This window comes from Gekko japonicus, unplaced genomic scaffold (genome assembly GCF_001447785.1).
Source record: "Gekko japonicus isolate JY-2015 unplaced genomic scaffold, Gekko_japonicus_V1.1 scaffold1569, whole genome shotgun sequence".
Taxonomy (NCBI): Eukaryota; Metazoa; Chordata; class Lepidosauria; order Squamata; family Gekkonidae; genus Gekko; species Gekko japonicus.
In genome coordinates, this window is record NW_015169825.1 from 114,936 (window position 1) to 140,379 (window position 25,444).

Sequence of the window (25,444 nt, forward strand, 5' to 3'; positions counted from 1 at the left end):
TTGTATGTAGTCCTGGTTTAACCTTTCAAATCATCTATTGCTCTTTTTGCACTGTTAAAGATACTACAATCGCCAGTGTTCACTAGAGTGGCCTGTGTTATTGGAATGGTCCTGTGTGCAGTAACATGGGTATGTGAGGTCATTGCACCTGAACATTTGTCTGTTTTAAACGTATCCCACCTTCTCTCCTTAGGCTCAAGGCAGGTAGCAATAAGATGCAGAAATATTAAAAACAAGGTTCAATCTCATATGGACCTCCCCCCCTTCCGGTTGCCCCATACATGCTCACTTTCTATAGGAGTATTACCATATGGTGAACTTCTCATTTGTGTATAAGTGCTTTTTAAGCAGAGTTTGTCATCTTGCGATGTTGCCACAAGCACCAAAGGACACCGTTCTTTCTGAAATGTCATGCTTGTGGATGGGGTTTATATGCCTGGAGAATGTGTCCTTACTGGTGCTTGTTCTCAAACAGAATGTACCTTCTCTCCCAGTGTTCTTCATCCCAAGGGTTGGGTCCTTTCCCTGGGTCACAGTGCCCCTCCTTTTTGGCTGTCTTTTTGAAGAACCCATCCGCGTGCAGAGAGCAAGGATGCCCTTTGGTGTAGTGGTTAAGTGTGCGGACTCTAATCTGGGAGAACCGGGTTTGATTCCCCACTCCTCCACTTGCACCTGCTGATGTGACCTTGGGTCAGTCACAAGCTCTGGCACAGCTGTTCTTGAAAAAGAGCAGTCTGTGTCAGAATTCTCTCAGCCCCACCTACCTCACAGGGTATCTATTGTGGGGAAGGGAAAGGGAAAGGAGTTTGTAAGCTGCTCTGAGACTCCCTTGAGTAGTGAAGGGCGGGGTATAAATCCAGTCTCTTCCTCTTCTTCTTCTTCTCTGTTTGTGTGCAAGCTGAATGAAGCCAGGCAAGGTCACAAAATAATGGAGAGGATTCTTCCATAGCTGCGCCTTTTGACTTGTGTTTCCTGTCCCAACTCTCTTGATCTTCTGCCCTTGACACTCCAGAGGGTCCTAACTGTGTTCCCCCCCTTCCTGTCACATGACTGATTGCATCTCAGTGAGGCCTGTGTTCAGGGGATCCCAAGTCTGGAAGAGTTGGACCCACTGTTCTACCCAATTTAGGGTTTATGGTTAAATAAAAGAAGCAAGAATGTAGCTTCATATAACTTTAAGCTATTAGATTAGTCACATGCAAAATTTAGATAGCAGTCCATCAGACGTGTATTGTAAGTGTATTTTCTTTTTTCTCCTGCAGAAATCATCTCAATGTCCAAGAAGATGATCAGCTGCCCTACAGAAACCAAGCAGTGCAACCAGACTGAGGTGGAAAATGGACACCCCACTCTCTTGCCTCCTACTTGTGGCACAAACTCGGTGGAGGAGATGGTACAGCAGATGAAAGAACTCATCACTGAGAATAATGAGCTGAAAGGTGAAAATTGGGTGCACTTTCTCTTTCTGACCCTGACCCTGTGTTGATTTGTTTCTAAAGTAAACTTGGTATTTCCTGGAATGTTCAGCATCACCCCTCTGCTATGGAAATCACTTGGTTTCTCTCTCTTTCTGCTTAACCTCCCTAATGGGGTTGTTGTGATGATAGGATGGAGGAGCCGTATATGCCACTCTGAGCTCTTGGAAGAAGGGCAGGATAAATATGTACTAGATAGACAGACTAGGAGGAGCTGATTGCTGTTTTGCAAACCTCTGAGAGCAGCGCTGGTAAAAAAAGAATGTGCAAGGCTAAGCATGGCTTGGAAAACACACGTCCAGATTCCTGGAAAGATTTTTGATATATAGGGAATTGGCTTGGGTGAGTCAGTCTTCTGGTACAGACAGGAAAAGTCATGGCCAATGCATGTTTTTAGGCGGGGTGACAGAAGGAGGTACGCTGCTGAATTTTCAGCAGGTGATGAACCCCTGCCGATTGCTGACACTTTTGCAGAGCATCAATAGTTTGCTCTTCCCCTTTGCCTTGCTCCGCCTTCCCTTCAAAAGGCTCATTGGCTGGCTGGTCAGAGCTCTGGCCTGGTGGCTCCCACACATCACTTTTAATTTTCAGTGTAAGCATAGGAAGAAACTTGCCATGAATCGAATGTGCACTTTAGCCTGAAGTGGCTTTTTAAAAGGGTAAGATAATTCCAAGAGGGGAAAGTTAATCAATAGCTATCTGCCGTAGCAAACAAAAATGGAATCCCCACGTTCAGAGGCAGTGTGCCTTTGATTTTCTGATTCAGGGGTAGAGAGGGGTTGGCCTGTTGCACCCTGCTTGAGTGGCCGCTGTGAGAGATGGAATCCCGGACTACTGGCCCTGGTCTGATCCAGCAAGAGCATTCTGAAGCATGATGCTGGGAGGCTGTTCTGTGCCAGGAGAGGCCCATTCTGGTGGAGTGAAGTGAGGGAGTTGTTTTAATTTGGGGGCTCAAGATAACATTAAGAGCATTAGAATCAGGCCTGGTTTTCCAGCTTCATCATGCTAGCAAGGCCCCCCTCTTTGCCTCTGTATATAAAAAGGGACAGAGCAAACGTATCTGGCAGGGAGTGGCCGCAGGCTTGGGCAGCAACTCTGTGGCATGTCTGGCCTGACCAGAAGTATACATGGTCAGTCCAGAGGTGATATCAGGCTGCTGGCAACAGAGTGGCTGTACTCCGCACACCAGTCAGAGCTCAGAGGGGAGCACAGTGAAGCGTTCAAGGTTGGATCTGGCAATGGGCAGGAGCCTGCCAGCAACAGCCAGTCTCTCAGCCTGGGGGGGGGGGGGGTAAGCAGAGAGGAAGCTCCAGGGGAGCTGGCCCAATCACCTGGAGGCTGTCTCTGGAGAGTGAAGTCTCTGCAACACTGGGCAGTGGGGACCTCTGTTGCCAGGCCTGAGGAGAAAAGAGTGACTGTAAGTAAGGGTCATGAGCAGTGTTCCCTCTAAGCTGAGTTAGTGTGAGCTAGCTCACAGTTTTTTACCCTCCGACTCACACATTTTTTGCCTTAGCAAACTAATTTATACAGTAGCCTAATCGCCCGCTCACAACGTTAATGCCAGGAGCTCACAAAGTAGAATTTTTGCTCACAAGACTCCACAGCTTAGAGGGAACATTGGTCATGAGCCTGTAACCCTCTCAGTGTAAAGATATGAATGAAGGCAGTTCCTTAAGGCTCATTAAGAGAGTGATATCCTCTCTAGACAAGTGAGGGGGGAGGGGGAGAGATGGGGGCAGTGCTGCCTTCCCTCACTTGCCTTGTCTAGTTAGAAGGTAAATCTGCAGCAGTATTTCCCTGTGGCTGCCTTTAAGAAACAAGCCTAGGTAATTGTTATCTTGACATGTTTTGGGAAGGAGAGACCTGCTTTTTTGATGCTGCTTTTTGTACTGTTTTATTTAGTAGGACTAAAATCTATTCTTAGTTTATTTACTTCATTTACACCTCACCCTGTCTTCCAATGGGAACCCAAAGTTGCTTACATCTTCCTCCTCATCTCTGTTTTATCCTTACAACAACCCTGTAAGGTAGGTTAAGCTGAATGAACGTGACTGGCTCAGGGTCACTTTGTGAGCCTTCATGGCAGTGGGGATTTGAACCTGGCTTTCCCAGTTCATAGTCCAACACTCTAACCACTACACCATGCTGGCTCTCGCATAAATATTTACTTGATTCAGCATGTTGAGCTAAACAACAACAACAGAGCACAGATGGGAACATGAACCAAATAAACAAATTTCTCCCAGCATCTTAGGGCAATTACAGATGAAGTGCTTTATGAGTATCAGATGTAGTGAGCTGGGCTGCTAGCATCCAGGTTCAAGGTATTTTGTTAACTCAGGCAAGATACACCCTCCTTGGACCCACATGGTGGCAGTGTGCAGTGCATTGACGCATTCCTCATTGTTCCACACCAGGAAGTGGCTTGGCTGGGAGACAAGTCCTGCCAGCAGCTGGTGAGCCATGCAGGAGCTGTGTTGACTCTGAGCTCTCCCACCTCCTGGCTAGATCAGGGGCCCAGCCCCATATAGCCTTCTGTGCTACCTGTTGGAAACATGGATGGATCGCTTTTAAAATGTTTAATTCAATTTGTGTATGTTTTATTGAAATGTTTTATTGAATGTTGTACACCACCCTGAGCCCTATGCACGGGACGGTGGTCTATAAATCAATTCAATAACAACAACAACAACTTTGGAGGCTGGGTTTGTGGCATGCAGGTGGACACAGCTTCCACTGCTTGCCTTTAGTTATCTCAGTGAGTGAACATGGCAATGAGATTTGTTTATAGGCATATTCAGCTTCACCAAGACTGCTTCTTTGAGGGCTGGAGGATTGAAAATGAAAGGTCTAGATTATTGCATTGGTTTCCCCCACATACAATAGCTGGTGAAGTAAAAATTGACCCAGAGAACTGGACTTGTACATTTGAACATAAAATCAGCTTTCCAACACAAAAGTTTGTTTGTGGCTTCATTCCTCCTCTCTCTCTCCCCCCCAATGTAATGTCATTTGGGGTGCTGTTACATTGGAACACACCAGTGCTGTATTTCTATGTGCCCTTCAGAAGCTATGAGGCAACGCAACCAAGCAATGAAGGATCGCTTTGAAGAACTTTCTGTGTGGAGGGAGAAACTGAAAGAAGAGCGTGGGTTTTATGAATCCAAATTCAAGGAAGCTCGGCACTGTTTGGCAGCCAAATGTGTTGAAAATGATATGCTTAAAAAACAACTCCAAACTCTTGAAGAAAGGAAGGAAGGATTCACAAATGTAAGTAAAACCAGAGGGGGAAGGGGATGCATGTTGCATGCATCTAAAAAACGGAACGAGTCAGTCAGCAATCTTTATCAAATGTTTGTTTTGTTTTATTTACAAAAACAACCAGGGCTACAGTTTATTGTTAAAAGGCAAAATGTATATACAGTGACACAATATAGTGTCAGTAGAATATTCATTTTTTCACATTTTTATTAGATCCATAAAAGAATTGTAGAGATTAACGAAGGGAGTTTTGTTCTTCTGTCTTCCTTGCCATTTGTGAATGTGATAGTGAGGATGAGAAGGTTCCAGATTCTTCTTTGCTAAGGGCGCCAACCAACCTGCATCAACAGCCTCAGAGGAGGATTCCCTTATCTCTGAGAGTAGAACCCCTACGGCAGGCCAGGTTCTACTGTTGCATGGACTGAAGCAGCTGGCAATGAGTCTTGGCTTCACACCGTCACTTGGTATTGTATTTCTGTGGTGGGGAGCATCAGGTACTCAGCTAAACTGGGCTGGCCCTGCCCAACAAGCTTAAATATACAGTTGAACAGCCTTATTTATTTCTTTATTTAGAATATTTCCATGCCGCCTCTCCAGTGTCCTGCCTTTGATCATAGAATCATAGAGGAGAAACTGGTTACTGCCTTCCCATTTGGGACTAGATTCCAGACTCTGCTGGGAGCTGCCTCCTTCTGTTTTCCTGTAGCCTGCCCCACTCAGCACAAATCCTCTCTTAACACCTCCCAACGGTTTCCTGCTCCAGACCAGCTGCACTGCTTCTTTGAGAAAATCCATATTAATTAGTCCATATTAAGAGGAAAAGCTTGACAGAATTTAGAAGAACATGTTCTCAAATTGCAAGCTACTCATGGCATCTCCATCCATGGTTAATTTCAACCAAGAGTTGAATAGAGATGGTTTGCCCTTGCCTTTCTCTACATAGCAATCCCAGTCTTCCTTGGTGGTCTCCCAGCCAAGTACTGACCATGACCACCCCCTGCTTAGCTTCCAAGCTCTGACAAGCCTGGGCAAAGCTGGGCTATTCAAACTACTTGACAGGATTTAAAAAGGTAAAGGTTCCCTTGCTCGAAAGCCAGTCGAATCCGACTCTAGGGTTGCGGTGCTCATCTCCGTTTCAAAGCCGAAGAGCCAGCGCTGTCTGAAGACATTTCCGTGGTCATGTGGCCGGCATGACTAAACACCAAGGCGCACGGAACGCTGTTACCTTCCCACCAAAGTGGTACCTATTTATCTACTTGCAATTTCTTGCTTTCGAACTGCTAGGTTGGCAGGAGCTGGAACTAGAGACGGGAGCTCACTCCATCTTGCGGCACCCAGGTCTCGAACTGCTGAACTACTGGCCTTCCACAGCCTGCAGTTCAGCGTCTGAACCACTTGAGCCACCGCAGCTCCATTGACAGGATTTAGTGCCTGGTATAATAGCAAGATCAGTGTATTATTTAATTAGCATTTCAGTGTACTCTGAACTGCCACTTTCTGCAATAGTATATAATAGGCTTGGACTAGGGTTAGTGTTTTAAACACAATTCTTACATTGTCTTGGGGATACGCCTAAGATTTTTTTTAAAAAATGGCTCAATGTGTAACATGAGATAAATGTGTGTTTGCAAATAAAAGTGCACTCAGTAGAGAACCAGAGTTGGCTGCAGTTCCATTTGGGTGTTTATACTGTTGCTGCTGCTTAATGTCTTGGGTGGCTCCAGTTCCTTCTGTGGCTGCTCTTGCGTAACCTCATCTTGTGATTGCTTCTCCTCTTAGGAATACACAGTTTACCAGAAGGAGATGGCCCAAGAACTGGAGCAGCTGAAGATGCAAGTGACAAAGCTCCAGGCAGAGAAGGCTGATCTGGTGGCCATCATTTCAGAGCTGCAGCTGAAGCTGAACAGCGCAACCACTGAAGACTCATTTGTTGAGATCAGGATGCACGTAAGCAGCATTTGGCACCTGTGTGAGATGCCATCCGTCAGGTGTTACAGGTGGGATGTGGGCCTATTGCTCAACAAACCTGAAATTAAGAGCTGCAGAGCTTAAGTGTCAGTCTTGGCAATGGGATGGTTCTCTTTTGGTCAGGTTTAAACCTGCCTCTAAGTACCACTTTTCTTGTAGCCTGGAGGCTCAAGCATGAACACATGAAACTGCCTTATACTGAATTAGGATAACTACAACAATAGAGAACCACAGCTCATAATACCATGCAAAAGAAAGACACAAAAAAAATCTGTGTAAGATCCAGAATTGCAACATTTAGAAAATTCAATGCTGTATTGTAATACAAGTCCAACAATCATATATATGTGTGAGGAGAGGTCCAAAATGGTAGACTTAATGAAATTTTCCGGATTACATAAGTTGTTTCGCAATCTTCATTTGAACAGGACCATGAATATCTTTTCACAGCTGCAAAACATTTTTTGTGTGCTTTTTTGCACTCATTTGCTTTGATGGCCCGACTCCAATTATAGACGTACTTTGCTAGTATGGGAAATTGTCGATTGACTTGTTTACAGAATCATACAGCACACAAAAAATGAAGTTTTGCAGTTCTGAAAAGATATTCATGGTCCTATTCGAATGAAGATTGCAAAACGACTTTGTAATCCAGAACACTTAAGTTAACTCTACCATTTTGTACCTCTCCTCACACACACACACATATATATGATTGTTGGACTTGCATTACAATACAGCACTGAATTTTCTAAATTTTGCAATTCTGGTTCTTAGCGCATATACACAGCTTTCTTTGTGTCTTTCTTGCATTATACTGAATAAGACCATCAGTCTATCAATGTCAGTATTGTATATTCATACTGGTGGTGGCAGCTGTCTAGGGCCTCAGGCAGACAAAGATCTTTCACATCACCTGCCACCTGATCCTTTTAACTGGAAATGCCAGGGGTTGAACTTGGGGCCTTCTGCCTGCCAAGGGGATGCTTTACCACTGAGTCATGCCCTCTCTCCACAGCCCCACTACAAGTTTACTATCTCAAGTACTGCCCTGCACCTTACTCTTCTTACCCTTTTTACTTTTTTTTGTTGTTGTTGTTTGCACCTCTGCAGCTTTCTTTTGTATGAGGCAGATGCAGGCTGGAGTTGGATGGTTTATCATTGTGGGAAAGAGCCTTGGAAATCTTCAGGCTTGCGTGTGTTCTCTCCCTCCCTCCCTGTTTAATGTGTGGCTCTGAAATAAATCACTTCTCCATTCCTGGCAAACTACAGTTTGTCATTTTGTCCAAATAGCAAACTATGTTCTGTTGCCTCCAAGCCAGGATTCCAAACAATGGTTTAATCCTGGCTTAGAATCCTGACATGGGGAAAGCGGAATAAATCATAGCTGGGCCAAATTATGAACTATGGTTTGCTGCAAATGTGGAAGTGATTAAAATGCAAGTTGCAAATGAGGGAAGAAGAAAAGGGACATGTACGCCTTGTGTGCAGTAAGGAGGCAAATTCTTGCTGCTGTTCATAGTGGAAGGGCTAGAACTGGAGTGACTCAGGTGGACAGATCCAGTATTGCAGACCCTTCACTCCATTCAAAATGCAGTCCTTATTAAAAATTGTAGTTAACCAGAGCAATAAAATGGGGAAGAGAGACTGAATTTTGTTTAGCATAGTGGGGTCAAGCTTGGAAGCATCCACACTGTTTTCAAAAACAAACTCTGCAAGTTTGCAGGAGACATTCCTTGTAGATGGCTGAGAGACCTCCTAAGAGTTCTCTATGTATTATGCCAGTCTTCAGCCAGTGATTGCTGACAAATGGTCTAGAGAAAGTAGGGCCTGCTGGCTTTTTGTGAGACACATTCTGTCTAACCACTTTCCCCCCACACATAAGGAAAAGAAAATAATATTGAAAGACTCAAGATTCCGCATCTTAATACTGTACTGACATCTTTCTGGTTTCTGCATGCAATGCATTTGCCTTTTAACTGCTAGCAAGCACTGATTTTATTATGGATCTTCACCAGCCACCAGGGGGTTGAATTGTTAGCAAAACACACTTCTGCTCTTCGTGCCACTGGACGGGATAACCTGGATCTTTTCTGCTTGCTGAGGCACTTTCCTCCAGCAGAAGGAGCTTTCCCCTGACATAGGAGAACAGATCTATAGGAATCTAATCCACCGTTTGGAAATGTATTGTACTTTTCTCCAGTGAGAACACAAGCAGTATCTGTCTCTGCTTTAAAGAATGTTTTGAATGCATGTTTGCATTCAAAAGCTTCAGCTCCACCCACCCTCTTGTTCAGAGTTTCCTATAAAACAGTATTCTGCCCTGTAGAAGCAGTTCTTTCTTTGCTGAAGATCTCCACTTTAGAAGTGTCTTGGTTTCTCTTGCCTCCTGTTTGCTCTGTCTGGTACTACTCAAACCACCCAGCCCACAGCACTCTCTTCCTTTCTCCCCCCCCCCCCCAAAAAAAACTGTCCTGGTCAGTTACACACAAGTTTATTTATTTATTATATTTATTCCCCGCCCATCCTGCAAGCAGGCTCAGGGCGGCTAACAAAGCGGTACAATGTACCTAATTGGCATACCCATAAGAAGTCTTTAAACTATATAAAACCACATAAAACATAATCATTCAAGACATAAATTAACAGTTAACAGTAAAGTGCATACAGTACTGAAGATTAGATGGCGTGCTTCCAGATCTCAATCCGTGTTATTCATCTAATCATCATCCCTCATGCGATATATCTGGGCCAGACCTAGGATCCAAGCATTCACTAGGATCATTGATGGTAATAGTAGTGGTGGCTCCTATTGAAAGGCCTGGCGGAAAAGCTCCGTCTTACAGGCCCTGTGGAACTGTAAAAGGTCCCGCAGGGCCCTGATCTCCTCCGGGAGCTCATTCCACCAGTAAGGAGCCACCACAGAAAAGGCTCTGGTCCTGGTACTGGTGAGCCTTGCATTCTTGGGGCCTGGAATAGTCAATCGATGTTGGGCCCCAGACCGTAGTGCTCTGGGGTATATATGGGGAAAGGCGGTCCCTCAGGTAGGTCGATCCCTGGTCATGTAGGGCTTGTTGTTTACTCTGGCTTGAATACTATTGGGAAGTGCACTGGCACACAGAAGGAAAGTCTGTTCTTCCCAACCCGCATCAGCACCATTTCCCCAGACCCAGTCCCCTACATGGCGACTATTTCCCTGCTCATCACCTGAGAGCTTTTCTTTAAAAAATCAGTGATTGAATATTGGTAGTTATAGTGTTATTTATTTATTTATTTATTTTTGTTGATTTCTATCCCACCCATTTCAGCCTAGGCTGGCTCAGGGCGGCTCACAACAGAATAAAATGTACATAAGATAAAACACAGTTCATCACATTAATAAATAACACAATAATATAAAACAGTGTTAAAATCAACAATATTAAAGTGCTAGCATTTTCAGTATTACCTAAGATTCTATTGGTCTGCTTCAGTTGTAGAAGAGAGGGGAGGGACTGGGCCAGGCAGTAGTCACAGGGACCTATGGCTCAGGACTTCCACCATGACAATCAGTTGTTAGTAGTAACACCACCAGTAGATGCAGTTCTAATAACGGTGATAGTGGTGGTGGTGGTGGCGGTGGCTCCAAAGGCCTGGCGGAAGAGCTCCATTTTGCAGACCCTGCAGAACTGTAAAAGGTCCCGCAGGGCCCTGATCTCCTCTGGGAGCTCATTCCACCAGAGTGGAGCTGCCACCAAAAAGGCCCTGGCCCTGGTTGTTGCTAATCTGGCCTCCTTGATGCTTGGGAGGACCAGTCGGTCCTGGGTCCCTGAACACAGTGCTCTCCGGGGCATGTATGGGGAAAGGTGGTCCCTCAGGTATGTCGGACCCTGGCCATAAAGGGCTTTATAGGTAAGATCTAGCACCTTGAAGCGAATCCGGTATGCTATAGGCAGCCAGTGCAACGCCTTTAAAACAGGCTGGATGTGCTCCCGAATTGAGAGTCCCATCACCAGCCTGGCCACAGCGTTTTGCACCAGCTGCAGCTTCCAGATTTGCGCCAAGGGCAGCCCCATGTAGAGGGCATTACAGTAATCCAATCTCGAGGTGACCATCACGTGGTAAAAGGCTGACTTGGCAGTGGCCGCAACCTGGGCCTCCATTGTTAAGGAGGCGTCCAGGAGCACCCCCCAGACTCCTAACCTCTGGCGCTGGCACCAATGGTGCCCCATCAAAGGTTGGAAGCAGGAACCCCACCCCCGGACTGCCGCAACTCAGGTACAGGACCTCCGTCTTTGTCGGATTCAGTTTCATCTGGCTCAGCCTAAACCAGCCAGCCACGGCTTGTAGCGCCTGATCTAGGACTTCCAGCTTGGAGTCAGACTGGCCGTCCAACAACAGATAAAGCTGGGTGTCATCCGTATACTGATGACACCCCAGTCCATGCCTCTGGGGAATCTGGGCAAGAGGGCACATATAGATGTTAAAAAGCATCGGGGACAACACCACCCCTTGTGGCACTCCACATTCCAGTGGGTTCCTCCAGGACAGCTGATCCCCCAGCGCAACTCTTTATCCCCGACCTTGGAGAAAGGAACAAGCCACTGTAAGGCTAGTCCCTGGATTCCAGTGTCGGCGAGGCGGTGGATCAGTAGCTGATGGTCGACCGTGTCAAATGCGGCCGACAGATATAACAACAACAGCACTGCCGATCCACCCCAATCCAGATTCCTTTGGAGGTCGTCTGTGAGGGTGACCAGTGCTGTCTCCGTCCCGTGCCCAGGGCGGAAGGCCGACTGGAAGGGATCTAAAATAGAAGCGTCATCCAGAAAGCTCTGTAACTGAAGTGCCACCACCCTCTCTATTATCTTGCCCAAATAGGGCAAGTTGGAAACGGGCCGATAGTTGGCCAATTCGGTCTGGTCCGAAGATCGGTTTTTCAAGAGGGGGCGCACGACTACCTCCTTAGGTGCCCCCGGGAACTGTCCCTGAAAAAGAGACTTATTGACAATCTCCCGTATGGCGTCCCGTAGCCCCTTGTGAGCTGCTTTAATTAGCCGGTGAATGGGATGGATTAACTTCAAAAAATTCGATTCACTTTGCAGGGTGTTTGATTGAAAGTTGTTTTTGTTTTCGTTTTTCACAGGAAGGAGAAGTAAATGGATCTTTGAAAGAAAATCCAGAGCTGAAGGGCAAGAAGAAGGGGGACTCGGCTACCTGTGTGTAAGCAGAGGTCTTGTCGTCTCCCCAATACCTAGTTTTATTTTGTACTGTCCTCTGTTAGAGAAGGTATTTAAAATCAGAGTTCAGTAGCAAGTACCATAGTGCCATTTATAGCAATCTTTGGGTGACCACATCTGGAACTCAGCAGTTCCCAATGCGGATAGATCAGTTGTGCTTTGGCATGCACACTTGGACCAATTCTGTGAGTTGCTATTTCAGAACATCAGCTCACAGAATCCGGGGCTTGAGAGCCTCCTTCTTTTTCAAGCTCTGTGTGATCTCTAAGGCCATCCTCTGTCTCAGTACAAATTCATTCATTCCCTGAATCCTTTCTACATCTAGCTGCCTTGTGAAGAGTTTTACCTACTGTGATCTGTCAAGGGAGAATGCCAGCTTAAGTCTAAAGAGAAAAATAATTTGCAATGGAAAGAACACCCCATTCTCCTTCCTAATAGAAAAGAAAGTTTGCAGTTTTGCCCCATGCAGATCAGTGCATGCGGCGCTCTTTATTTGGTTTGTCATCTGTGTGTGGAGACCATTCCCAGTAAAAGGTCTGTGGGGTTCCCCTCTCAGAGGAGGACTGGTCATGTTACATCTTTTTAAAGTGCATTTCCCTTATCCTGCATTGTTTGTTCCGAGTTCTGTTGCTGAAGTTAAGATTGGCTGAGTATTGAGCTGTATTCTGTTTCCCACTTTCTGTCCTAACAGTAGCCTCTTGTACAGAATATAGGTTGCATATCAATGCAGTCAGGTTTTGTGGCACGCCCATTTCATTTAAACCAGCCATAGCTTTTCATGAACCACACAGTCCTATGAAAACAAGCTGATTTTCTTCTGAAATTCTCTTATATTCTCCAATAACTGTTGTACATTTGCAATGTGATCTTTAGTGCATCTTCCTTTTCTGAATCCAGCTTGAACATCTGGCATTTCTTGTTCTAGATATGGTAACAGTGTTTGTTGTAAGATTTTGAGTGTCACTTTACATGCATGAGAAATTAATGCGATGGTCCAATAGTTGCTGCAGTCTTTGATATCTCCTTTCTTCAGAACTGGAATATAGGCTGAGTTTTCCAGCTTCTGGGGCATTGTTTTGTTTTCCATATTTGTTGGCATATTCTTCTTAAGATTTTAATGGATTCCATTTCTGTGGCTTGAAATAGCTCCATTGATATTCCATCCACTCCTGGTGATTTGTTTCTCCCAATTTTTTTGAGAGCTGCTTTCACTTCACTCTCTAAAATTGCAGATTCTTCTTCGAAGGACTCTGTCATCCTTTCATCTCTTCTGTATAGTTCTTCAGTGTATTGTTCCCATCTTTTCTTTATCTTGTCCTGTTTAGCTAATGTATTTCCATGTTGACCTTTCAGCATGCCTTAACTGTGCTTTAAATTTCCCCTTGATTTTTGTATCTTGTGGAACAGATCCCTTGTTCTTCCTTTTTTGTTGTTCTCTTCTATTTCTTTACGCCGTTTATTATAATAGTTCTCTTTTTCTCTTTCTGATAGTCACTGGAATGCTGCATTTAGAATTCTGATTCTATTTCTGTCACCTTTTGCATTTAGAAGAAGAAGAGATTGGATTTATACCCCACCATTCACTCGAAGCCTCAGAGTGGCTTACAAACTCCTTTCCTTTCTGCTCTCCACAACAGACACCCTGTGAGCAATGCATCCTCTAAGCTGTGGAGTCTTGTGAGCAAAACTTCTCCTTTGTGAGCTACTGGAATTAAAGTTGTGAGCCAGCAATTTGGCTACTGCATAAATTAGTTTGCTCTGGAGCCATCTTTCCTGAGCTAAGACAAAACTGTGTGAACCGGAGACTTAAAAACTGTGAGCTAGCTCACACTAACTCAGCTTACAGAGAACACTGCCTGTGAGGTAGGTGGGGCTGAGAGAGCTCTTTCGAGAACTGCTCTTTCAAGAACACCTCTGACAGAACTTGCCCAAGGTCATCCAGCAGCTGCAAGTGGAGGAGTGGGGAATCAAACCTGGTTCTCCCAGATTAGAGTCCATGCACTTAACCTCTACATTAAATTGGCTCCTTGTCTATCTGTAGCAATTTTAAGAATTTTATCAGTCATCCATTGAGGCTTTGCATTTCTTTTGGCTACACACATTCTTGATAATATCTCTGGTTTCAACCCATAGTTCTTCTGTTAATTGTTCACTTTTACTTAGCAATGTAAATCTGTTCTTTACATGGTCTTTGAACTCTTCAAGAATGTTGCTTAGATTGTATTTTGGCACTATTAATGTTTTGGTGTTTTTCTTCAGCTTTATTTTAATTTTCAATATTAGCATTTTATGGTCTGTATCACAATCAGCTCCTGGTGTTGTGTTAGCAGAGAGAATAGAGCTTCTCCATCTTCTGCTTCCAATTATATAATCTATTTGATTTATATGTTGGCCATCTGGTGATGTCCACATAAACAGTTGTCTGTTTGGTTGCCCAAAGCATATGTCACAGAATTCTCTGAGTTGCTCTCCTGCTTCATGTTGTTCTCCTAGCCCAAATCTGCCAAACAATATTTGATTCCACTTTGTTTCCCACTTTTGCATTCCAGTCACCTGTGATTATCAGCACATCTTGTTTAGGTGTGTGATCAATTTCTTCGTATAAAAGCTTTCAGTTTCTTTGTTTCTTTTCAGCATCTGTAGTTGGGGTGTGAACCTGAATGATGGTTATGTTGATAGGCTTTTGTATGATGTCCATGTGTGGATTTCTTTTGTAGACAACTCTATAAATAGAGTACAGTCCTCATTCCTTCGAGCAATTGGAAATACTCCCCAGGTGTATTTCATTTTCAGCCCTTTGTTATGAATTTGGTCTTAGCTCTAGAGAAGCCTGTGCCTGGGTATACATCTTTAATTTTTGGTTTCATCTATTTTTGAGGCCCCTGAGGGGGGAGCTTGATAAGCCTAACCCTCAGGTACTCTTATAAGGCTCCCTGGCTCCTGCTTTTTGAACAGAAGTTATCTCTTGTAAATCTTAGGGTGGAGGATCTTTTTTCTTCCTCTATAAATCAGTGCAAAAAACATGTGGCCAAGCTGATTTATGCTAGAGATAAGAGTTATACTCATTTTGATGCTCTGGGGACATGTTCTCCACTTGCCTTGGGTAAATTCCCTTCTTATTTAGATTCCTTGGTTAGCCCAAAGTTATGTAGTACCTTCATGCATTCAAGATTCAACTGCCCCTTTTCAATGGTATTGCTGGGTTGTCTGCTAAGGATCTCTTTTTCAGATCGGTCATGTCCCTCCCCCCTCCAGTCAGTGGACTCTCTTGTACATATTCTTCTGCAGTGTCTTTACATGCTCCAGTTTAGGCTAAAATGGATTATGCCATGCCTTGATAAATGGGCTATGCTTCCTCTAGTGACGTTAGAGCAAAAGGTTCAGTTCCTGTTAGAGGATTCTGATTCCCAACGTACTTATTTTGTTGCTTGATTTGTAGAGGCTGCAGAGGAGTGTCGAAGGGAGAAGTTTTTAGACATGTTTTTCTGTTGTTTTGTTCAGGACCTTGGTCTAAGAACAGAGAATGGAATGGGAAATAGAATAGGCTTTCTGTGAAGTCTGATATTATTCGATCAGACTTTGCATTATAGCCCGATTGCTTCTGCTGCATCTCACCTCACTATTAGAGCAACTCTGTTTCTTCTGTGTTTGTCATTTCCAGAGTAAAAAAGTCCTAACCCAGTCTGCTTCACTCACTCCCAGGATTGCAATGTTTAAATGTTCCATTGTTTTATGATTTTGAGCTTACCTTGATTCATACTTCTCATATTCCTATTGTATGTGTTGAACAGCTTTGGAATTTCCTTTTGCATCCATTCACATCAATGACTGAATATCCTTTTAGCTTTAATTCAGTTGCATTGTTAAGAACAGTGCTACTTGTACTTGTCCTGTGCTCTTCCTTAGTAATTGATGGAGTGCTATCCGCCCTGGGGGTGGCCTGTCATCCAGCGCTTTATCTTTTTTTATTTTGGAGTGTCCCATGATAGGGATTTCAAGGTATGAGATGAACAGAAATAGTTTATCATTGCCTTCTTCTGCACAGTACTAATCAGGGTTAGGTAAAATGTCACTGCTGTGGTCCATGATAGATCCTCCACCAGTGTCACCTTCCACTACTGTTGCTGTCTAGTAGCTATCTTTCAAGGATTCCTCCACCCCCATCGCTGATGTGGCTGTTGCTTCCTGAAGGGGATGGATGCATCTTAGTCTGGTGTCTCAGCTGTGACCATTCCTCCCTGAGTGCTAGGAGTTTAGCCTCTTGACAAAGTCTGTACTACTTACAGTATTGCTCTCAGTTGCACTGACACACACAGACCCCCATCCCCACATTAAAGTGTGCATCCAGCGGCCTGAATCTTCACTTTAAAGTGGCACAGTCATTGAGACCTAAGATGCTGGCTAGTTCTTCTACAGTGGAACTGTGTGCAATATTGGAACCGGAATTACTTGTTCTGGACCTAGCAAGGAGCTGTGTGCTGTTTTGGAATAACCAGTTTTGGTTTGTGTGTTCTATCAAAGTAAAAGCAGGTCTGCAGATGAAACAAAAACCTATTTGGAGTCTGAAGAATTAACTGTCAGCCAGCTTCTTCATTGCCTCAGGAATGAAACTCAGGGGAGGGAAGCATTGGAAAAGGAACTTCAGGAGCACAAGGACAGGTATTAATAGTAGATTGAATAATAAACTCTGGTGGGTGTGTAGAGATGACTTGTTATAAGACCTAAAGTTAGAACAATGATTCCAGGCACTTCCCTAATGATATCTGTGCATTAATCCTGTCCGGTTGTTAGAAAGCAGAGTAATGCAACTAGATGTTAAGGATTTCTACTTCATACTTTCATAGCATAAGATTTTCCTGCTATTGTTCCCTTGCCAGCTGTTTGTTCTTACTTATATTGACCAGTAATGCCACCCTAAGCTGAGTTAAACCTTTCTAAGTCCATTGAAGGAAATGAGTTTAGGATGGCACTGCTATAGGGCACTGTGTCTGCAGTGATATTCAATCTATGAACCTTAGTGAACATAAAAACAAGAGCTGGCCCTTTCCATCTGGAATACTAATAAACTGGGGAAACAGCTCTGGATTAAGAGGCAAACACCTCAGGAGATTTTGGTCAGTACTCTGCAGGGGCAACAACATGGAATAGAGGCTAAGGCCTTCCCTTCATGTCGCCTCCTGGCACTAGTATTCAGAAGTTACTGCTTCTGAATGTAGAGGTTCATTTTAGTTACCATGGCTAGTAGCCACTGATACATTTGTCCTTCGTGGATCTGTCTAATCTCCTTTTAGAGCAGTTTGTGCCTGTAGCCATCACTACATCCTGTGGCAGTGAATTCCACATTCTAATCACTTGTGTAAAGTAGTATTTCCTTCTTCTGTTCCAAAACCACTGATTACGTGATCTAATAGTGAATAAAAGCAGATTATGTTGTTTGGGTAGTACAGAAGGGCTGAGAAAAGTACAGATTTTACATTCTTGTGGCTCTTCTTGTTGCAGGGGTGGAAAATGGTCAGTAAAATCAGTAAAAGTCAGTTTTTTCATCTTGGTCAGTAATTTGTCAGTTTTTTTAAAAAATTGTTCAGTAAAGTCAGTATTTCTTTGATTTTTGTGAATGTAGGTTTTTTCCTGTTACTGCATTTTGAGGGAGTAAGAAGACAGATTGTTTTCAGTTCAGTTATGAAGTACTTTAAGGATTTTGTTCCTAAGAGCAAAAGTGATTTGGTGAAATCTTCCACAAAGTATAGAAATATAATTAACCTCTTAAAACATGAGACAATGAAAGCAGAGGTGATGTTTTGTTGCACGAGTGCCCGCTAATTTACAAAGTTCACTGGAGTGTTCCAGAAAGAAGAGCCTTTGGTGCATGTGATGCACAGTGAAGTAAAAATACTTATAAGAACCATAATGAATCGTGTTTGTAAGAGTTCAGCACCATTGACTCTTGAAGCCTTCAGTGATGAGCACAGCATACCTGTGAGACAAGTTATCAGTAAAAGTAGAATCTGTGATGAACGGAAAAAACTTTCTGAAAAGGAACAGCTACTCTTTTTAACGGGAGCAAAAAAAAAATTCATAGCAGCCTGCAAACACCTTTTACTCCAGTCATCTTTGGACAAGCCCATCCTCAGATATGTTCAGTGTTTAGCTCCAGCACAGAGAGTCAAGGAAGAAACCCACAAGGATATAATGAAAGTAGCAGCAGCACTCCCAATGGATATTCCACTGGACATGATTGCAGATGAATGGAAACTTCTTAAGACTTGAAGGTGGGGTTTCCGGTTTAAGCGTATTACCGCTCGGACGCGTCCCATCTATCTCTGATGGAGACGCGCCAAGATTCGGCTGACGGGAGGGGTCTGAGCTGGTCCCAGACCCTCCCAGGATCTCCTCAGCCTGGGGAGCTGAGGAGAGCCTCTTCCAAGGTGACAACCAAGGAATTGAGGCTCACCTTTTCCCTGTAAGGTCCCGTCGCTGCAGAGCCAATATGGCAACTAGAGACGATTACTGGAGCAAGCGGACATGATCGAAAGCTTAAAAAATGCTTCTAAAAGATGCCCAAGGCTCCAAACCGTGAGTTAAGCAATGTTCAAGTGTTACAAAGTGAACATGAGCCTTGACAGAAATTAGAAGCGCCTACAAACAAAGCGCGGGTTGAGGGGGAACTCAAGACCCCCCCCCAGTAAAATCTGAAAAGCAGTTTTAAATCGAGAACAAAAGACTTTAAGCTAAACTAAACCGAAGAAATCTTAACGAAGTCAAAAACTGCATGCTAGTATAAAGCTGACTAAAATTGTTCAACTTTTATCTTGTTTTGGAGAACTTACTTCTTGTTGATATTATGGTGGGGAGAGGGCGGAGAACGATGCCGGAGAAGAAATCACTCCCAGGAAATAACCAACGACTCCCTCCCAGAACCAGGAAGTAACTACAGACTTTTCCATATTGCTAGCAAATGCACTGTGCCCTCTAATGGAGCAGATGACGAATCTCAACACTAAATTGGACACGGTCCAAAAACAATTGACTCAAATGGATAAAAGAACCTCAGCTACAGAGAAAACAATAAAAATGATGGGAAAAAAGACTGGATGAAGTGGATGAAGAAAGATCCTCTGACAAAACACAGCTAATACAGCTTCAGCTGGAAAGATCTACATACGTCCTACGTTTCCAAGGGATTCCAGAAGAAAAAGATGAGAACTTAAAGAAACTTTTAGCGGACGCTCTTGTACCACTAATGGATTACAAACGAGAAGAATTATTGAACGAGATGGACTTGGCCTACAGGATTTATCTGGACTTTATAAAGAAAAACAAACTCCCAGGAGAAATTTATTTGAAATTCACGAAATGATCTACCAGGGATCTGGTACTAAAATCCACGATGGGGAAGGCATTAAAAATTAAAAACGAAGATGTAAAAATTCTGAAAGATATCCCCTTTGAAGTAAGGAAGATGAGGAGACTCTACAAGGAACTTACTCTCTTAAAAAAAAAAGGGAATACCCTACAGATGGGTATTTCCTGAAGGACTGAGTTTCAACTATGAGGACAAAAAATTTAAGACTGATTCTGTTCCTAAGGCAAATAAGTTTATGGTCCAATTTTCAAAGACAAATCAAAAGAAAAAAGAAAAGATGAAACTTTCTGCGGGGGAGGAAGAAGATGTCGAAGAATCCTACTCACAGGATTCAACAAGCACTAGTTCTAAATCTTCGGAATCTGAAAAAGTAGCAGCTGCTCCCAAACCTCGGACAGGGAAGAAACGCAAGAAGAAAAGACTCTGAAACAAAGATAGATGTTTATGCAGTTTTTGTGAAAACGATATTCAAAGCTAATTTTTATTCTTAAACCTTTATTTACAATGTTATCTTAATATTAGTAGGTGATTTAGTTAAAAATGCATGTAATCTAGATCGTGTCACCTGTTAGCTCCATTTCCCCAGTTCCCAGTAGAATTGTACTGTTTAGTGTATTAGAGTTCCACTCCCTTACTCCTGTAGTTTTAGTGTTGTAGTAATGGAAAAACAATAAAATCTTTAAAAAAAAAAGACTTGAAGGTGAAACTGCCAGTAAAACTTGCCACATAGATATGTACTGGAATCATCCATCTGGAGGTCCAGAATACCCAATGGTTACCAAGGTGGTGAAAGCAGCAATATCCTTATTGCATGGTAGTGCAGACATAGAAAGAGGGTTTTCAAAATCTGGACACATTTTGGCCAATGAAAGGGCCAGGATGTCAGAGAGAACTTTGAATGCCCATCTAATGGTCAAAGAAACTTTATATCATGTATACGAAAACAAGGTATACCATGTTACTATCACACAGGAGCTTTTAGAGATCGCAAGAGCAGCTCATGTTCATTACAAGAAATATTGTGATTAACAGTGTGTCATTAAAGAGAAGGAGCAAAAAAGAAAGAAAGGGGAAAAGGCAGAGGAGTTAGAAAGGTTTAAGAAGACAGATAGTGAAAAGGATAGTATACAAGAGAAGGAAGCAAAACGTAAAAAGCTGAGACAACAGAACGAGAAGAGGATGATTGCTTGAACACTGCTAAGTGATGCAACCAAACGTGTAAAGGAGGCTGCTGAGAAAAAGGATATTGTGGGATTCAACATGGCACAGCTCATGCTAGAAGGAGTGGAGAAAGCAATGGAAGAAGAGGACAAGAAAAAATGCTTGCGGATGCAGTGCAGAAAACTGTCGAGAAACGAAAGAGTTTGTTAATAACTTATTTTTTCATCAAAAAACCAAAGATAAAGTAAAAGCAAAGGCAAGTCTTACCTTACAGTAATAATGTTTTGTTGTCATAATGATTACTCTATGGTTTTTAATATGTTTTGCTGCTTTATTATCTGCAGTATGTGATTGTTTTTAAAAGTGAATCTTTTGTTGCCTTAAACTTTGTACAATAATGAAAACATTGTCCTATCTTCATTTTAAAAAATTCAGTAGAAAGGTGTGTGATGGCTGTCTATGGGGATGGTGGAGGCCAGATAATAATTTTTAATGACATCCTTGTTTTACTTTTAAAATGCTAGTTTATAAATAGGCTGACATTAAATTGTTCAGTAATTTGTCAGTTTTTAGATAGTATTTGGTCAGTTTTTTTGGAATTTTGGTCAGTAAAATCAGTATTTTTGACCCTCTGACTAGTTTCCACCCCTGTGTTGCAAATCCTTGGCAACACCAGTGAAATACTAACATGTTTAAAACTGAAACTGGCTTCTCACGTTTCACAGGCTGTTGAGGATGGAGAAGAAAGCAGACAACCATTTGGAAAGAGGCACTCAGACAGAACAAGAGGAGAAGAGTGATGACACAGAAGGCAGAGCAGAGAGTGTGAGTACCACTTTTGGGTTCCCACACTGTGATGTGTTCTCATTGGCAGCTTTTGTGTAGATCTGTCATTCTTTCTGCTGGGATCCCCGGATGCTTGTGGTGTCTTCTAATGGAGTGTGTTTCTTCATTCTCTCAGCTCGTTTATTTATTTATTATTTGTATTTATACCCCGCCCTCCCAACGAACTGGCTCAGGGCGGCTTACAGAAGTCGGTACAATGTACCTAATCAGCATAAAACTTTTAAAACATTTTAAAACAGCTTAAAACATTCATAACATTTAAACATTTAAAGTGCTCACAGTATTAATAATTTACATCCAACCACTGATCAGTGCCAGTGCTGATCTCATACACTGTGTTTCAAGAATGTTTCATTGTGACCTTCTGGGTGATGCTTCAGTTTTTCCACTGGGCAAACCCTGAGGAGCACAGAGGTTTGGCCTCCTAGAACTCCCAGTGGCAGTACCTGCAGCATTTCACCAATGCTCCAAATGATCCACTCTTGCCAATATAGACCCCAAATGAGGGAAGGAGGAGAGTTTGCGAGGGAACTCTACTCCGCACACCCATAGACTTCCTGTCTCTTAGAGCCTGTACCTTAGAAGCAGTTTGGTGGCTGACTGTTGGCCCAACTAGACACAATCATCCCTGGGTCCATGTGGCCATTTTGAAAAGTGAAGTCCAGTCTGGGAACTCACTTTAAACCTCTGTGGAGGGCTGATTCTGGTCAGGACCATCGCATCTTAGGGGGAGGAGGGGATCCTGGTTACCCCACTGTTTTTCCTCCCTGAAATGGCACTGGGGGCATTATTTCCCTGCACTTTCCCTACGCACATGTCATTTAAGCATGGCAAATAGTGCTTGGAGGAGGCAAGAGGCCTTCCCTGTGCTGTGGTGGGCTAAACTAGAATTGGGTCCCCATTGAACGGTTTAAAATGACTTCCTGGCTGGAAACTCACTTTTTAAAATGGTGGCACATCCCTGGGATGAGCCTGGGGACACCTGAGACATGTAGATGAGTTTGGTGTAGGAGAGCCAGTTTGGTGTAGTGGTTAAGTGCATGGACTCTAATCTGGGAGAACCGGGTTTGATTCCCCACTCCTCCACTCGCAGCTGCTGGATGACCTTCAGCAAGCCATAGTTCTGTCAGAGCTGTTCTTGAAAGAGCAGTTTCCGTCAGAGCTCTCTCAGCCCTACCTACCTCACAAGGTGTTTGTTGTGGGGAGGGGAAGGGAAAGGAGTTTGTAAGCCACTCTGAGACTCCGAGTGAAGGGTGGGGTATAAATCCAATTTTCTCCTCCTCTTTTTGTTGTTGTTGCTGCCGCCACCACCATAACAGCTAGAGAGCTGAGGAGGTCAATTAAGGGAGAGTTCTGAGAGAAAGGTACACATGAATCTGCCTTGTACTGAGTCAGACCGCTCATCCATCAGGGTCAGTATTGTCTACTCTGGCTGGCAGTGGTTCTCCAGAGTCTCAGGTTGAAGTCTTTCACATCACCTTCTGCCTGACCCTTTTAACTGGAGATGCCATGGCTTGAACCTGCAACCCTCTGCATGCCAAGCAGATACCCTACCACTGAGCCACTGGAGATGGTTGGCTAAAAGAGCTGCCTGAATTCTGAAAGAGCTCTGTTGGAAAGCCAAGAAGACCCTTCCTGAGAGCCAATGGGAAAGCTCTGCCTCAGTGGAGGGAGGTCTCAGTTTTCTGAGCCTGCAGGACAAGGAAATCAAAAGAAAAGGTCACAGAGATGGACCTTGAGAAGGAGGCTCCCACCAGCAGTTATAAAGGGCCTGTTGGAGGGGGTCATTGCCCATCACCTATATGGTAAGGTAAAGGTAAAGGTTTCCTTGCTCGAAAGCCAGTCGAATCCGACTCTAGGGTTGCTGTGCTCATCTCCGTTTCAAAGCCGAAGAGCCAGCGCTGTCTGAAGACGTTTCCATGGTCATGTGGCCGGCATGACTAAACACCAAGGCTCACGGAACGCTGTTTCCTTCCCACCGAAGTGGTACCTATTTATCTACTTGCAATTTCTTGCTTTCGAACTGCTAGGTTGGCAGGAGCTGGAACTAGAGATGGGAGCTCACTCCATCATGCGGCACCCGGGTCTTGAACTGCTGAACTACTGACCTTCCACAGCCTGCAGTTCAGCGTCTGAACCACTTAACTACTGGATTATTATGCAACTGCTCAATGACCCAAGTTCTGATTTCTTATCCCCTCAAATGACTTAATTCTGGCTTACAAAGGTATCCAGAAGTATATACTTTTCTGATTGAAATTCACACGTGTAAGGCTTTGAATATATACCTGGGGAAGGTCAGAGATGAAGTACTGTAGTGGGATTCTGATTTGTAATACTTTATTCCCTTCGAACAAACTCTTCTTTCTGCTCTATGCAACTGGCAGATTAGGAGTGTGTTACAGAGAAGCCATAGCACAAATCATCAACAGTTGAAAAGACAGACACACGCACGGCAATCACAGGATGGTACAAACCCTCCCATAAATATGTAAAGGAAATATGGGAGGAGAACCATAAGTCATGTGGTTTGTAAACATTATTTTCACAACCCATGTTCTAGTTGTTTGTGTGTCATGGTTTGCTGTACTTCGTTTCAATGCGATTTGCTATATTGGGGGATGACTGAAGGGTTTCTAAATTAAAATTCAGCAGCTTTGTTTCTTTGTTGCTTCACCCTAGTGAACCAACATGCAAGCACAGCAGTGAATCACATACACACAGCTGGCGGTTTCCATTGTAGCTGTTTTCGCTGTCGAAGAAGCAAGCTGCTTCAATTTTCAAAACTGGAAATATGGGTTGCCTCTTCAGCATGTGGTGAAAACGTTACAGAAACCTCTGGCTCTTAATCACTTTCCTGTCTTTCTCTCATTGCCACAGGCATTCAAAATGCCCAAGGGGTTGCTCACAGTTTAAAAAGCATTGCTGTAGACTAATTGCATTAACACATATCTAAACAGATAGGGTTGGATCCTGCATTGGACAGGTGCAAACACTAGATCTTCTCCCACCTGCCAGCCCTGGAGCCCTTTCTGCCACAAGACTGGAGGAGGACAGATGTTATCCCAATTTTCAAAAAAGGGAGGAGGAGGGATGACCCAGGAAACTACAGGTCAGTCAGTCTGACCTCTGTCCCAGGGAAGATACTGGAGCAGATCTTAAAGGGATCGATCTACAAGCCTCTAAAGAACAACTTGGTGATTCGGGGAAGTCAGCACGCATTTGTCCTCAACAGGTCCTGCCAACCAACCTCATTTCCTTCTTTGATTGAATGATGAGCTTACTGGATCGAGGAAATGCTGTTGATGTGTTTACCTGGATTTCAGTAAAGCTTTTGACAGGGTTCCCCATGATGTTCTGATGGGTATAAAGGACTGTGGACTGGACTCTAGGATAGTTAGGTGGATCGGGAACTGGTTGGAGAACCACACTCAAAGAGTAGTTGTCAATGGCATTTCATCTGAATGGAGGGAATTGTCCAGTGGGATGCCACAGGACTCGGTTCTGGGTCCGGTACTTTTCAATATTTTTATAAATGATATCTGGATGAGGGTGTGGAGGGGCTACTCATTAAATTTGCAGATGGCACCAAATTGGGAGCAGCATCAAACACACCAGAGATACAGATAGAATTCAACGAGATCTGAACACTCTGGAAAAGCGGGCGGATGGAACAAGATGCAATTTAACAAGGATAAGTGCAGAGTTCTACATCTGGGTAACAAAAATGAGGAACACGCATACTGGATGGGGGATATGTTTCTGAGTAGCAGTGTGTATGAACAAGATCTTGGGTTAAAGGGTGGACGGTAAGTTAAATATGAGCAGCCAGTGTGATGCGGTGATTAAAAAAAAGGCTAATGCAATCTTGGGGTGTATCAAGAGAGGCACAACATCCAAATTGCAAGATGTCATAGTCCTGCTGTACACTGCATTGGTCAGGCCGCACCTGGAGTATTGTGTGCAGTTCTGGAGGCCTCACTTCAAAAAGGTTGTGGACAGAATGGAGCAGGTGGAGAGGAGAGTGATGAGGATGATTGGGGGCCTGGAGACCAAGCCCTATGAGAAAAGGCTGAGGGATGTGGGAATGTTTAGTCTGGAGAAGAGGAAGTTGAGGGGGGCATGCATCTCATTAAGTATTTGAAGGGCTG

At 43.7% G+C, this 25,444-nt stretch overlaps 1 protein-coding gene across 1 annotated transcript in view; it reads left to right on the forward strand.

Annotated features, from left to right (window-relative positions):
• Window positions 1-25,444, forward strand: part of OPTN (optineurin) — a 44,730-nt gene that overhangs the window by 1,622 nt on the left and 17,664 nt on the right. The window contains exons 2-7 of the mRNA XM_015417233.1: window positions 1,263-1,439; window positions 4,543-4,745; window positions 6,516-6,683; window positions 11,830-11,906; window positions 16,445-16,582; window positions 21,173-21,272. Coding sequence (XP_015272719.1) covers window positions 1,274-1,439; window positions 4,543-4,745; window positions 6,516-6,683; window positions 11,830-11,906; window positions 16,445-16,582; window positions 21,173-21,272 — 852 coding nt within the window. The 5' untranslated portion in view covers window positions 1,263-1,273. The remainder of the gene's footprint in view (window positions 1-1,262; window positions 1,440-4,542; window positions 4,746-6,515; window positions 6,684-11,829; window positions 11,907-16,444; window positions 16,583-21,172; window positions 21,273-25,444) is intronic.